Source organism: Sinohyriopsis cumingii, chromosome 1 (genome assembly GCF_028554795.1).
Source record: "Sinohyriopsis cumingii isolate HCF-2022 chromosome 1, ASM2855479v2, whole genome shotgun sequence".
NCBI lineage: Eukaryota > Metazoa > Mollusca > Bivalvia > Unionida > Unionidae > Sinohyriopsis > Sinohyriopsis cumingii.
Window position 1 is genome coordinate 28,065,828 of NC_142961.1, and position 16,957 is coordinate 28,082,784.

Consider the following 16,957-nt stretch of genomic DNA (forward strand, 5'->3'; position numbering starts at 1 on the left):
AGGCTAGGTAAAAATGGTGAAATATTAATTATATTGAAGTAAAGTTGCAAGGGCAGACACTACTAATGACATAGAATACTGATAATGGAACCCAGATCAGGTCTCACCAAAATGTGGGTCAAATATTAAGCAGCCATAGCTCCACTAAATGATGAGCAACATGTAAATGTTTCTTGAAATTGAATAATAAATATTAGGAAATATTGTTTTGAAACAAAAAGGTGGGCCCAACAATCAGGCATTACAACTCTGCCAAATGATGATGCAAACTGAATTTTGACAAATCAAATTTAGCCAATGTATCATCAGTAAAAACCTGCATACCAATGGAGTTATTGCACACAGAGGAAGGTAGGTGAAATACCAGTCAGGGGCCATAAATCTGCTAAAAGATGCTGCTGCATGGTGAACAAGTCCCAAAGCAGCATTGATAATCAAGCTCTGTTGAGGGCTCATTAATATCAAGCTGACAGACTGAATTTGCTTAAAGTTACACCAAAGTTTAAAAATAAAACATTAAAATAAAGAAAACATCTTATAATAAACAGAAGTGAAAACTACATCAAAATCTGTCCTGCAAAAGTTATGTGCAATTAAAGGTTTTTCAGTTGTGATAACACATCACACACTTAATACCTTTACTAATTTTGATGACATCATACATTTTAATTTTCTTTTATAGCATGTGAGACCTTTATTTTCTTTTATTTTAAATAAACTTCAACAAAATTGACTTCAACTTTAGATAAATACATCTGTAAATGAGAAGCAATTATTTGTATTATATACTTAAATGTGAAATACAGAAACTTACTGTCAACAAATATTTCATATATTTTCCATTCCTATATTTTCACATCTGAAAATATAAGATTTCCCATCATGCCTTGTGATGCTTGCTTGTATGTGCATAAGGAAGTTATACACGCAGCAAGTATTTTGTGAGCTAGAACCAATAAATTGAAACAGCATTACATTTCAGTCATGGAAATTAATTTTTGCTGAGGAAATCTGAGTCAATGCCTTTTGTGTCTCTATCAAGTAATTTCCCCTTACTTATTTGACAACCATGCTAAGTCTCCTATGATGCATTGCTGAATTGGACTTGCTTTGTGGTCAGATGTGATCCAATAGTTCACAAAATATCAAAATTGTACTTTACTATGACAGATTAGGTCATTACCATCCTACCACTTAAGTCACTGATATTTATATGATCAGCCTATGAAGGAGGGGTTGTGCTGAAGAGTGAGTTTAATCTTTATGGATTTAATTCTGAAGCAAGTTTGATGTATAATGAAAAGAACCTTTTTTTTCCTGTGCAAATGCCAGATATATTTCATCTTGTGGTATAAAAAATTATGTATTTTAACTCATGGCTTTGCCACTCATTTTAAAAACACATTTTTTTTGTACCACACAATGAAACATATCCAGTATTAAGGAAAATATCTTCTATATACTGCTGATAAAATGGAAGTTCAAATTTAGTTTAAATAATAAAAAAAATACCTGGTCTCTGAAGAAATGTACAAGAAAATCTTCAATTTTTGATAAATTCTTAGTTAACACATTTTAAACATATCTAATGACATATGAATATGGTCTGCTGGATATTATACCGATATTTAAATTCTATTTAATTCCTTAAAATTTAAAATGCTTTTATAATAACCAACAGATTGTGGAGTGCATCAAAGACAAATGCTGTGCAAAACCAAGAAGCATGTATTTCAGCATGGTTACAGGAGGGTTTCTTCCTCCTCTACCTCAAACAGGTGATGGACTTCAGTCTCTAGAACAAGGAACAGATGGAACATTGCACAAGTTTCCATCCCTTTTTTGCATCTCAAAATCAGAAAGTGAGCAGCATTCTTCCCTGGTCTGCAAATACCTTATGTCACACATGACCACTGTCAGTTCAATCTGTGCTTAGTGACATGATATGCAATGTATAACACATATAATTTGCCTCTCTGGTCATGCAGTGCAGCCACTCTGTATAGCCACTCTGCATCAGTTTCAAGAGTGGCTACTCATAGGCAATCTGAGATGATGGTCATAATCATGAATGAAGAGAATGAAGAGAATGGAGAGAGTGCAGATTGACTTGATGAAAAGGAACTCAATTTGAATGGAATATCTCTTCCAGATAATGATGATCTCAGTGGGCCTAGTTTTCTAGTTTGTTCCATGAAGGAGCATTTTATAATGCCATGATAGGAAGAGAAAATTATGAAATAAATTCACAAGATGAGATGCCAACAACTTTATTCCTTGGATATTAAGTATTTTTCATAGCCATTATTTTCTTTTGAGTAAAGACTTCCAGAAAACTAAACTTAGATTCTTCAAGATATTTTTTTAAAGTAATAAATAATTCGGAATGCAGAGTTGATGCATGTTTTCTAAACAAAGTGATTTCAAACCAATTTTATTTTTGAACATTTTTATTGGGGGCAGGGAGATCTTTCTGATGTCATATATGGGGGAGGATGAGTTTTTGTGATGAAATGTAATAAGATGGAGGGGGTAAAAAAATCAGCCAAAACTGCATGATGTCAGATATGGATGAAAAGAAAGTTAACAGGTCAATAAGGGGCCATAACTCTGCAAAATTATGTCGAATGCTAACCAAAAAACTCGGTGAAAGCCTCATCAATACTCTACAATGGCCTCTTGATGTGTCAAAAAGATTCAACCTCCAAGGTCAGAGTTTGGGGGTGAGAACACTTTGTTTTTATAATTACATATATTTTACAGAAGGGGGAATGGACATATTGTCGTAGGTTTTACAACTCAAAAACATGCTTACTCAGTAACTATACAGTGAAACATTTCCTAGCAAACACACACACAAAACTGGTTATTACAGTCTAAAAATGTTCATACTCATTCCATTATATAATTTTTCAAAAGGTTTTTACGCCTGCATCTATTTCATTGACGGCTGTTACATTAGAACATCAGATAGGGGTGGGAGGAGGGCATTTGACAATAGCCATGAGTATGTATTGTATAATTAAAATTAGTTTTATCCCCCGCAAAAACTACACTTTAATAGCAGCAATAGCATACCCATGGATATTGTTTAGCTGAATTTGTCAGTAAGAAGGGTTGGCTGATGCTCCATTAAACTGACAAAAAAAAGCAGAAAATGGAAAATACTCACCATTGGTGGAGAGGTTCTTGTTATGGAAAGTTGCTGTTTCTTGGGACGACATGTTGTGCCATAATGATGGGTCCCAGAGAAAAGATGCATGCGCCTTGTTCTGATAACGAGCTGAGGTAAAAGGAGGAAAAGGTAGTATGGGAATGCCAAAATGCTGCCTTAATGATGTCCTCCAAGGAGGAGAGATTAAGGTAGGCCCATGAGGTAGCAACAGATCAAACCTCATGGGCTTTAAGCTTCATAAAGGAAAGATCTCGAGGGCAATTCACATTGACCATGCTATCTGGACAACAGTGATGGGTCAAGAAGTCAATGTGAAGGATCTATGTTGATAATCCAACAAGTCCACAGAAGAAATGAGGCCTCCAAAAGGACTCTCAGCTTTAAGCAAAGCAGCCCTAAGGATGTCTTTATTGTGCTCAAGAAGTACCTTTGAAGAGTCCTAGGCAACATCACAGTGGATTTGAAGAAGTTCCACCAACAAAGCCATAGAAACAGAAAATGCATGCTGAGATGTCTTGGCCACAGCTTCCAGCATGGATTGAAGGGCAGCTGGGTTCAAGGATGCTTCCCTCAGCATACTAAAAGAAGCAGCTGAGAAGAGATTGGCGTGAGAAGCTATGGTGACAAGCAATCAAACCTTCTGTTCCATAGTTTCAATGTCTTTAACAGGAAGGTGTGCCCAGGCTCCATTTGAAATACCCAACTTGACCACACTGGCATCAAGTTGGGGAGGTTTTGTTGGCCACTTTGGGGAATGTACCCGACAGCTGGCAGAAGAGACCAAGGGTCACAACATTGAGGAGGGAACAGTCCACCCTCAATGCTGTCGATTAATATTTTAGTCTGTTGAAACCTCAGCAATTTCCTCAATCAAAGAAGAATGAGGAAGGAGAATGAGGTCTGGATGAGGTTGAGCCCCTGAGATTTTTTCCAGGGTGGTGGCAGTGCATCTCCTTGTTAATGGGAGGCAGCGACAAGCTATGAGAAGAGCAGTGCATCTCCTGTAAGGGAGGTAGCAACATGCTATGGAATGAGTGGTACATCTCTGTGGGAGGCAGCAACACACTGCTACATAGTCACTGAATTTCCTTAATGGAATGTAGCGACATGCTGGGAGAGGTATTCCAGTCAGAAGATCCCTTATTTTCAGTAACAGAGAAACCATAAAATACTGAGGAAGAAGGAGAATGAAGTTTATTCTTTCACTGATAAGTGTGGCCGGAGTCTGTATGATTCCAGCTTTCTGCTGACCATGATTTACAAAATGTGCAACAATTTTTCCTTGTACATTTGGAACATTTACTACAGTCTGGATGAGTGTCCCAGGAAAATTTCTTGTGGCCACACTTTCCCATAGACTGAGTTGACATTATTCCTTAGTATAGTAAATAAATTAATAAATTTCTTATGTCTTAGAACTCACCTTGTTTGTATGTACTGCATATGGAGTACACCCATGTGATCTCTATAGATGTAGTAAACCGTAGCATAAAATTATGTCTTTTTCCATGTAAGACAGAGAGTTCTCAGAGTTTTATACAATTTTTATTGAGAAAATGAAGTATATATAAATACAATAACAATGTCAATAAAATTCAATGCGTTGAATTAAATATCTAGTATAGATACCGTATATGATGTGGCTCCTGCAGAGTCAATCAAAACTAATGAACATGCAGCATCTAATGAGCACACTGTCATTATTCTTTGCATAAATGACTTACTGACACCTAGATATAAAATGATAATAAGTGCATCTTACCCCTGCGGGTGTACACCCACTTAAACCCAAGTCCCTGGAAGAATCAAAACTGAAGGGAAATGGTTACCACATAAATATGAATGGATAATGTAACACCATTAGACATAATTATTGAGAAGCCCGGTCGTAACTGTGGTGTTTTATCACATCAATTTCCTTGAAAAAGATGAGCTAGCTGTGCTTGTTTTGCACATAACATAGCAGGTACAAATGAGCTGCATGAGGAGTTGCATCATACTGACAATTCTTCACCCTAAGGGAGGATGTATGCATATCAAACGTACGGTACATTTTTTTCAGCATGAAAAGAAAGCTAAACAATAGCCATGGGTAAGCTATTGCTGCTATTAAATTCATAATGAGTGATCCAAGCTCAAGACTGTTTCTGGACCTACATGTGTTTGAAACATGTGCTTTCAATTCCACACCAAAGAGTCAGGTGCTAATTTTAGTAATGAGTGTTCCAAACTTAAGACTGTTAAAGGACTGAAATTCCATCAATAAAACAATGTCTCTATCTTTTCCACTTACAACTAATATAAGCTCTCAAAAGATTCTTTTTCTACAAAATAACTTTTATTATTAACCAATCCTGGTCAGCCTAACCTATACATTCTCTATTTTTGGTTCACCCATTTCCAGGCTGGTTCCCATTTTTCCATACAATTAGTACCGTGTGTCCAATATCCACCCTTGATTTTCTTGACAGCCCTAGGAATGTTCAATACATAAGTAAGCAATGTGCATAGTTCTGTTTGTCAAAGGTTACATTAGTGAATATTACATTATATTACAAGTTCATGTTCACCTACACAGCAATGGTCAATTTCAGGCAACATTTATGTATTTCAGCTTTATTGAAGAAAATCAGAAAAAAATATTAAAATACAGCTGTCCAATAAGAATCACCTTTTTCAATATCAACATTTATCTCTCTTCAATTTAATGCTGAAATAGATTATCAGCCATGTCATATTATGTAATTAATAAGTAAAAGGTCAAAGTGACAATCTATACATACATGTATTATTACAGAAAAGGAGATTTAAATGACATAAATTACCTAAAATTCCCCACAGAAGACATATACTTTCAAATTAAAGTAAGGTAGGCATAAGTCTATTAAACTACAAAATATGAAGTTTCAAAACATTTACTGAAAGAAATTAGTGGGATGCAAAGTCATGAGAGGTAATCACCATTAAGCATGGTGGAAGAAACCAAAGTGATCATATCTGAAACATTATGTTTCAAAACACAACTAGGAAATATCATATTGCTCACCATAATTACTCAGTAAATGGTAAATTGTATAACTTTATATATGTAATTGCACTGATATAAACCATTGTGCAAAACACTCCACCTAACATAGTCAAATCTACACACTGTACCCCATCCCCTCTTCTTGGCAACAGTTGATATGTCTGAATATGTGTTTAATATCCAAATGAAAGTCACTCTGTGGTTTACAAAAGGTATTAATTTTGCTCCTTATCCACAAATGGAACCATATGATTGCATTTATAGTAAAGTAAATTGCACATGTATATGTGAGTCACTGTATTTCTGTAGCTTCTACAGGACTCACGGTACTAATTCAGTTCCCATAGTAAACCTATGCAAACACCATGATATTAAAGATTCAATAACTTAAGATTTTTGAGTGCTCATGATTAAACCTATATTTATCAGTATAGATGAAACCTGGATGACAGCTTCTGTGTAGAGAAAAGGATACGAGCTGTGGCATTTTCTGGACCTACATGTGTTTTGAAACATGTGCTTTCAAATTCCACACCAAAGAGGCAGGTGCTAATTTTAGTAATGAGTGTTCCAAACACAAAACTTAAAAACTGAAATTCCATCAAGAAAACAATGCCTCTATTTTTTCAGTTACAATTGGGATAAGCTCTTAAAAGATTCGTTTTCCTACAAAATAACTTTCATTATCAACCAATCTTGGCCACCCAAACCCATATACACTCTGTGGTATGTTCACTCATTTCAAGGTTGGTTCCCATTATTTCATACAGTTTGTACTGTGTATCATAGATAGGTACACTGGCACTAATTCCCTATTAAGCAATCAATAAACAAAGCTAATATCATGCCACATTATAAGAAATTAAAGGTTAATTACCCTTATTGATTTTATCAATGCCTTCTGGCAAGTAAATTTAAACTGGCTGTACCTGCCACTTACAATAACAATGTCATTTTTAATTTGTATGTGGTTGATATTAGGTCAAAATGTATCCTCAACATAATTTTTGACCTCATGATCCCATAAAGGGGCAGAACCCATGGTCAGAAACAGTACTGTGAGTGTATTTGAAGGTGTTATATGCAAAGCACAAAGTTAATTGATAAAGGCATTATGGAAATGTAAGTGATGAAATAAACTTGAAACAGAAATGTTAACCAAAATGTGTCCCCATTATTATTTTTGACCCTTACCTACCTACCCTGTCAAAAACTGAAAACATATTTGTAACCAAAGCTATCCATAGATACATCCACAGATAAATACACAAATGAACAACCTAAGCGCTATATGCCCACATCTTATTAGCATAAAAAAGAAAGCAAATGAATAAATGACAGAAAACAATCATGGCCAACAATAGGGGGTAAAGATCTTAAAATAAAAAAGAAATACATCATTCTTTATTCTTGCCTTATGTAATAATAAGGAGAGATATACAAGCAGTACCTGATACTGAGATAGACAAGCAGTACCTGATACTGAAATGTACAAGCAGTACCTGGTATTGAAATATACAAGCAGCCTGATAGTGAGATATACAAGCAGTACTTGATACTGAGATGTACAAGCAGTACCTGATATTGAAATATACAAGCAGTACCTGATATTGAGATGTACAAGCAGTACCTGATACTGAAATATACAATCAGTACCTGATATTGAGATGTACAAGCAGTACCTGATATTGAGATATACAAGCAGTACCTGATATTGAAATATACAAGCAGTACCTGATACTGAGATGTACAAGCAGTACCTGATACAGAAATATACAAGCAGTACCTGATATTGAGATGTACAAGCAGTACCTGATATTGAGATATACAAGCAGTACCTGATACTGAGATATACAAGCAGTACCTGATACTGAGATGTACAAGCAGTACCTGATACTGAGATGTACAAGCAGTACCTGATACTGAAATATACAAGCAGTACCTGATATTGAGATGTACAAGCAGTACCTGATATTGAAATATACAAGCAGTACCTGATACAGAAATATACAAGCAGTACCTGATATTGAGATGTGCAAGCAGTACCTGATATTGAGATATACAAGCAGTACCTGATACTGAGATATACAAGCAGTACCTGATACTGAGATGTACAAGCAGTACCTGATACTGAGATGTACAAGCAGTACCTGATACTGAAATATACAAGCAGTACCTGATATTGAGATGTACAAGCAGTACCTGATATTGAAATATACAAGCAGTACCTGATACAGAAATATACAAGCAGTACCTGATATTGAGATATACAAGCAGTACCTGATACTGAGATATACAAGCAGTACCTGATACTGAGATGTACAAGCAGTACCTGATACTGAGATGTACAAGCAGTACCTGATACAGAAATATACAAGCAGTACCTGATATTGAGATGTACAAGCAGTACCTGATATTGAAATATACAAGCAGTACCTGATACTGAGATATACAAGCAGCCTAATACTGAGATATACAAGCAGTACCTGATACTGAGATGTACAAGCAGTACCTGGTACTGAAATATACAAGCAGTACCTGATATTGAAATGTACAAGCAGTACCTGATATTGAAATATACAAGCAGTACCTGATACTGAGATATACAAGCAATACCTGATACTGAGATGTACAAGCAGTACCTGATATTGAAATATACAAGCACCCTGATACTGAGATATACAAGCAGCCTGATACTGAGATATACAAGTAGTACCTGATACTGAGATATACAAGCAGCCTGATATTGAGATATACAAGCAGTACCTGATACTGAGATATACAAGCAGCCTGATATTGAGATATACAAGCAGTACCTGATACTGAGATATACAAGCAGCCTGATACTGAGATATACAAGTAGTACCTGATACTGAGATATACAAGCAGCCTGATACTGAGATATACAAGCAGTACCTGATACTGAGATATACAAGCAGTACCTGATACTGAGATATACAAGTAGTACCTGATACTGAGATATACAAGCAGTACCTGATACTGAGATATACAAGTAGTACCTGATATTGAAATATACAAGTAGTACCTGATACTGAGATATACAAGTAGTACCTGATACTGAGATATACAAGCAGCCTAATACTGAGATATACAAGCAGTACCTGATACTGAGATGTACAAGCAGTACCTGATACTGAAATATACAAGCAGTACCTGATATTGAGATGTACAAGCAGTACCTGATATTGAAATATACAAGCAGTACCTGATACTGAGATATACAAGCAATACCTGATACTGAGATGTACAAGCAGTACCTGATATTGAAATATACAAGCAGCCTGATACTGAGATATACAAGTAGTACCTGATACTGAGATATACAAGTAGTACCTGATACTGAGATATACAAGCAGCCTGATATTGAGATATACAAGCAGTACCTGATACTGAGATATACAAGCAGCCTGATATTGAGATATACAAGCAGTACCTGATACTGAGATATACAAGCAGCCTGATACTGAGATATACAAGTAGTACCTGATACTGAGATATACAAGCAGCCTGATACTGAGATATACAAGCAGTACCTGATACTGAGATATACAAGCAGCCTGATACTGAGATATACAAGTAGTACCTGATACTGAGATATACAAGCAGCCTGATACTGAGATATACAAGTAGTACCTGATATTGAAATATACAAGTAGTACCTGATACTGAGATATACAAGTAGTACCTGATACTGAGATATACAAGTAGTACCTGATACTGAGATGTACAAGCAGTACCTGATATTGAAATATACAAGCAGTACCTGATACTGAAATATACAAGCAGCCTGATACTGAGATATACAAGTAGTACCTGATACAGAGATATACAAGCAGTACCTGATACTGAGATGTACAAGCAGTACCTGATATTGAAATATACAAGCAGTACCTGATACTGAGATGTACAAGCAGTACCTGATACTAAGATGTACAAGCAGTACCTGATACTGAGATATACAAGCAGTACCTGATATTGAGATATACAAGCAGTACCTGATATTGAGATATACAAGCAGCCTGATACTGAGATATACAAGTAGTACCTGATACTGAGATATACAAGCAGTACCTAATAATAAGGTGAGATATACAAGCAGCAACTATCAAGCAGAACATGACAAAAGATCAATAAAAGAAATGTATTATGTTGGAGTGTTATCTAAAGTTTTCCCTATTTACAATCTCTATTTACAGCAATCATTCCTAAAGAGCTATTATTTAAAGTTTGGACAAAATACATTCTTGGTGAACTTAATATTTTTTCATGACTAACATTGAGTTTAGAAAATGTACTCTATAAATATCATGACCGCTCTGATGAACTGTACAGTAGCAATATAATTTTTCAAACAATGTACACAGCACAGTGTTTTTTGTTGTTATTTATTTTTTCATTAATCACTAAAATTGCATTTAGTTGCATTAAACATTAGTATTCAGTTTCTTACAATTTCTTAATATCACTCTTTATCTTTTAATCTTTTGCAAATCTCTCAAACCATTATCTCTGCATTAGCAAGTTCAAAGTTAAAAAAACTGCATCACTTCTATACCAAGTATCATGATTAGGTAAGGCTTACTTGAAGTTTGATGAGGTTAAAATTTCTCCACAAGTATCATAATTAGGTAAGGCCTACTTGAAGTTTGATGAGGTTAACACTTCTACACAAGTATCATGATTAAGTAAGGCCGACTTGAAGTTTGATGAGGTTAACACTTCTACACAAGTATCATGATTAGGTAAGGCCTACTTGAAGTTTGATGAGGTTAACACTTCTACACAAGTATCATGATTAAGTAAGGCCGACTTGAAGTTTGATGAGGTTAACACTTCTACACAAGTATCATGATTAGGTAAGGCCTACTTGAAGTCTGATGAGGTTAACACTTCTACATAAGTATCATGATTAAGTAAGGCCAACTTGAAGTCTGATGAGGTTAACACTTCTACATAAGTATCATGATTAAGTAAGCCCTACTTGAAGTCTGACGAGGTTAACACTTCTACACAAGTATCATGATTAAGTAAGGCCAACTTGAAGTCTGATGAGGTTAACACTTCTACATAAGTATCATGATTAAGTAAGGCCTACTTGAAGTTTGATGAGGTCAACACTTCTATACAAGTATCATGATTAGGCAAGGCCTACTTGAAGTTTGATGAGGTTAACACTTCTACACAAGTATCATGATTAGGTAAGGCCTACCTGAAGTTTGATGAGGTTAACACTTCTACATAAGTATCATGATTAAGTAAGGCCAACTTAAAGTTTGATGAGGTTAACACTTCTACACAAGTATCATGATTAAGTAAGGCCTACTTGAAGTCTGATGAGGCTAACACTTCTACACAAGTATCATGATTAGGTATGGCCTACTTGAAGTTTGATGAGGTTAACACTTCTACACAAGTATCATGATTAAGTAAGGCCTACTTGAAGTTTGATGAGGTTAACACTTCTACACAAGTATCATGATTAAGTAAGGCCTACTTGAAGTTTGATGAGGTTAACACTTCTACACAAGTATCATGATTAAGTAAGGCCTACTTGAAGTTTGATGAGGTTAACACTTCTACACAAGTATCATGATTAGGTAAGGCCTACTTGAAGTTTGATGAGGTTAACACTTCTACATAAGTATCATGATTAGGTAAGGCCTACTTGAAGTTTGATGAGGTTAACACTTCTACACAAGTATCATGATTAAGTAAGGCCTACTTGAAGTTTGATGAGGTTAACACTTCTACATAAATATCATGATTAAGTAAGGCCTACTTGAAGTCTGATGAGGTTAACACTTCTACGCAAGTATTATGATTAGGTAAGGCCTACTTGAAGTTTGATGAGGTTAACACTTAAAAAAAAGTATCATGATTAGGTAAGGCCTACTTGATGAGGTTAACACTTCCACCACAGTAGCATGATTAGGTAAGGCCTACTTGAATTTTTAAGAGGTTAACACTTTCATAGTAAATAATTAGTGAATTACATGAGAGAATTTTATAGGAAACATGAATTTGGGGTTTACAATCTAGTGTTGGAGATTCAAAATGAAGTTGAGAACATACCACTCTATATTTGACCTTTAAATTAGAACTTAGCTATGAGCAGAAATTTGCTAAATCCAGTATGTACAAAATTGTCATACTGTATGGAATAAGCAGCATTCTTAGAATCAAATATTTTAACAAATCTAAACACTTCATTTGACAATAAAGACATGTACGGTGAAAGAAAGACCGTTCAGGCCAATCTTTGTATTTTTTTTCTAGAACCATTTGCTTCCCACTTGTGGATTAAAATATACTTAATTGCCTTTTGTTTGGAAAACCAGTAATTGTTCTCAAATGTGCAAAGAATTTCATTTACCTCCTTCTAATTCCTCTGAAATGTCATCAGTTCTGTATGGGGAACCAATTATAAGATCATCAAAACCATCACTGTTTAGGTCAGAAAACTGAAATAAAATACATTAAAATTTGTTTTGACTAACCACTTCTATGAGTAACCACATGTCTTGAGAGACCAGAGTTTCAATGCATTAATCTACTGGTTATATAGGGTTATGAACTGTCATAAGAAACCACCTGTCTTGAGACCATGAATTTTTGACAGAAGGGTTGGTGTTTCAAGAGATGTTCTACTGTAATATTAAAATAACAAATATCAATAACAACCAACATATTCACTTTCATCATGGTAATCATGTGACATCACTTTCATCATGGTAATCATGTGACATCACTTTCATCATGGTAATCATATGACAAATAAAGGAATAGATCTAAAGTACCATCAGCTTTGCAGTGTAATAAACCTACCCAGTAAGTTTAGTGCCTTTATGATGTGAAGCTAATATCCCACACTGATTATGAATTCATACATACTAATCAAGTTATTGCTAAACACAACCATCATAGATCAATACATCAATACAATGTACAGCTAACTAAAACCATCACAGATCAGTATAATGTACAGCTAAACACTTCAAAGAACAACAGAAAACAAAATGATAGTCCAAAATAAGAGCCTTGTTCTTCAAAATGTTAACTTGGAATGAAAGTTGATGGCAAAGTCAGCTTAGTTCTGTTTTTCAAAAATGTTAACCTGGAGTGAAGTTGATCACAAAGTCAACATAGTTCTATTTTTCAAAAACTCAAGCTAGCAACAGTCTTATGTTCCACATACATTAGCCAAGCCTGAAATAATGTGCATTAATTTTATAATTTCATAGGCATCATAATTTATTGTTTTGGGAATGGTGAAATTTTTGTCACTACTTAAATTGTACTTTGGGGCAGGTGCCCTATTGTTTCTATAGGAGTATCATTGTACATTAGATCTTTAAATCTGTGGGTTCTATTGTTTCTATAGGAGCGTCACTGTACATTGGATCTTTAAATCTGTGGGTTTTATTGTTTCTACAGGAGCACCACTGTATATTAGATCTTTAAATCTGTGGGTTCTATTGTTTCTATATGAGCATCACTGTACATTGGATCTTTAAATCTGTGGGTTCTATTGTTTCTATAGGAGGATCATTATACATTGGATCTTTAAATCTGTGGGTTCTATTGTTTCTTCAGGAGAATTATTTTTCATTGGGTCTTTAAATCTGTGGGTTCAAGCAACCTTGAAATCTATGAAAATTGGCACCCCAAGAAATATCAATAATTTACAATATACCAAAAGTAATGCATACCATAACTTTATGTCCAAATCTGCTATATCTCCTGTCTCCCTCAAATCGGGACCGTGTAAAGGGGTTTCCACCACTGATGTTGACCAGATGTACAGCCCCAGTCTGGGAGAAGGTCATGGGAATCCCAGCTATTTTCCCCTCCACAGACTCACCAGGTAGCCCAACTGCCAGCATGTAGGACCCATCAGGATAGGGCATCCCTACATCTAGGCTGAACCCTAACTGTTCAAATTCTGTTGTCCCATGGAACTCTACTGGCAATCCAGGACTCGGTCCAAGTCCATAATAGGTCACACTGCCAACTGTTTGTGTGTCATTTAAATCATAGGAGCAGTCTGATCTGAAACAAGAAGGTCTTGTGTAGTACTAAGTAGTCAAAGATTACTGGCTGATATAGCACAGTGTTGTATTGAGTAGTCAAAGATTACTGGCTGATATAGCACAGTGTTGAATTAAAAGTAGCAAAAGAGGGCTGAGCTCTGTGTTGTATTAAGTAGTCTAAGAAGGCTGGTCTATACATCACTGTGTAGTAGTAAGCAGTCAAAATGGGCTAGTTGATACAGTTCTGTGTAGAAACAAGAAGGTCTTGAATAACAGTCCAAACTGTATTAAGTAGACAAAGAGGGCTGGTTGATAGAGTTCTGACTAGTATTAAGTAGTCCAAGAGAGCTGGTCCATACTGCTCTGTGGAGCATTAAGTAGTCAAAGATTACTGATTGATACAGCACAGTGTTGTATTAAGTAGTCAAAGAAGATGGTCGATACAGCACTGTGTAGTACTAGGAAGTCAAAGAGGGCTGGTTGATATGGCACTGTGTAGTATTAAGTAGTCAATGAGGGCTGGTTGATACAGTTCTGTGGAGTATTAAGTAGTCAAAGAGGGCTGGTTGATACAGTTCTGTGGAGTATTAATTAGTCAGAGAGGGCTACTCGATACAGCTCTGTGCAGTATTAAGTAGTCAATGAGGCTGGTTGATACAGCTTTGCATAGCAAAACAGTACCTCAAGGATAAGAGGAAAGTGTCTGCATACATAAGTTTTTGAGAAAAGCAACCATATATTCTCACTTCTAAGTCTTGCACAGACCCAGATCTGGTGGTGCATTATGCAATAGCAGATCAAGGTCTCTAAACTCTGTAGTTGGACTAGACTTATAAGCAAATTTATAAGGTAAATGTCAGTGTACATGAATGTATATCCATCTCTGCTTTCTTACGTGAATTCACAATGTTTACTGGGTGCCAAACTTCATGGATTTTGTATTACCAGAAACAATGAATCTAACAGGACCTCCCAAATCTATATATTTAAGTACAAACAAATACGTATATTTTCCCCAAGCCATGAAATCTGATAACACAAAAATAAATGAATTCACAGCATCTATCTATTCCTGCCTGCCTGCCTGTCTATGCATATCACTTTCCCCTAGTGATTGTCTTCTGTGCATGAAAAATCTGAACCTATAACTTGTTTGTGCTGACAATTTCAAAAATGTATTTCATGGGTTTTTGCTTATTCAGGAAATTAATCTAATATCATACATTTGTTTCTCAGGAAATATTATCAACTACAAATTTTAGTGGTGGTATATGTATATGTATAAATATATATATATATGAATGTGTGTGTGTATGCCTTGTATGTGTATACATGATTACTTTTTGGCATCAATGTGCTAATTTATCATACTTATCATACCTATGCATATATAATACGCTGTAAAATAAAAAACCAAAATTAATTATGCTACTAGTTAGGAATGAATTAAAACCAATGTAAGTTCAGGAACTGCCCACTTACTTCTTACAGATGCGGAAATCTGTCTGGCTCATGAATATATATGGACGTCCAAATTTGGTGTGAACTTTCATGTCATAACCAAACCAACCATAATCCTGAAAAGAAACAATACAAAATGATCTGATTACCTTGCTACATTGCATGCAATAATGTAGATATTTCTGTACCTTCATTCAATGTCGGAATTATTCAGTGAAAAAACTTTCATATTTTTCATCACAGTTATTAACCACACAGTAAATTTCATTTATCAAGTTCATGTTTTATTGGTTTATTTGGGTATACATATTCAGACTACTTTAATAATAGTTAAATCTTCACTTTCTCCAGGTGTAGGTACAAGTGATGTCTCTTTGCAATAGGTTACAGGTCATTTGCAGTAGCAAATACATTAAACTTAAAGTCATGTTCAGTATCATTTGCCAGGAAAAATAATATATGCAAACAAATATGCAAGAATTTGGTCTCAATTTACTCTGAGTATAAACTTGTACACATCATGCCTAAATTTCTTCTGTATTTCAACAAATAATTGCCAAATGCATTTTAACAGATATTTAATAACCCAGAATGACCACTTATTTCTGAAATGTTTCAATGTAAAAAAGATGTTTGTTGATGTTAATGGTGGTTGAAGTGTTAATTCTTGTATTGGCTTAGGATACCATGTAAACAATGATTTAAGTAAAGATAACTACTATATGTTTGGGGATTTTTTTGGCCTTTCAAGTATGAAGATACATATTACTGATACACGTTCATTCTAAAAAATGTTATTGCTTATATTTAATTATATGCAATTACTTGGTTTCCAGTGACTTGTCCCAGAGTTTCCACCTCTATCTCCTTTATTCCTGTAAAAAAGAGAGAAACAATAATCAAGCTCAACGTATATGCTTCAATATCAAGTTTTTTGTGTATTTCATCATTGAAAGGTGGTAAATATAAGTTGCTACAGCCTCCAATAATGTATTCTAACTAGATATACCCGGTCAGATTCAGGAATGACATCAATGGACACTCAGATAAAAAGGTCAAACAGTCACCAATAATGTATTCCAATTGGATGAAACCAGTCAGGTTCAGGAATAACAATGGGCAGCCAACTAAACAGGTACAAAAAACATATTTTGTGTGTATATCTACTCTTTTAAAAAAGAATTTTTCATTATTACCTCAGATTCTCGTCCCTGCAAAAGTAGGTGTATTTTCCAGAAAGGG

The 16,957-nt window shown here is 35.1% G+C and overlaps 1 protein-coding gene across 1 annotated transcript in view; it reads right to left on the reverse strand.

Moving 5' to 3' along the window:
- The window catches only part of LOC149806594 (phosphatidylinositol-glycan-specific phospholipase D-like), a 79,621-nt gene that overhangs the window by 12,873 nt on the left and 49,791 nt on the right, over window positions 1-16,957 (reverse strand). The window contains exons 18-21 of the mRNA XM_089955314.1: window positions 16,541-16,590; window positions 15,737-15,831; window positions 13,934-14,273; window positions 12,598-12,685 (exon numbers count right to left, since the gene is read on the reverse strand). Of these exons, the coding sequence (XP_089811440.1) occupies window positions 12,598-12,685; window positions 13,934-14,273; window positions 15,737-15,831; window positions 16,541-16,590 (573 nt within the window). The remainder of the gene's footprint in view (window positions 1-12,597; window positions 12,686-13,933; window positions 14,274-15,736; window positions 15,832-16,540; window positions 16,591-16,957) is intronic.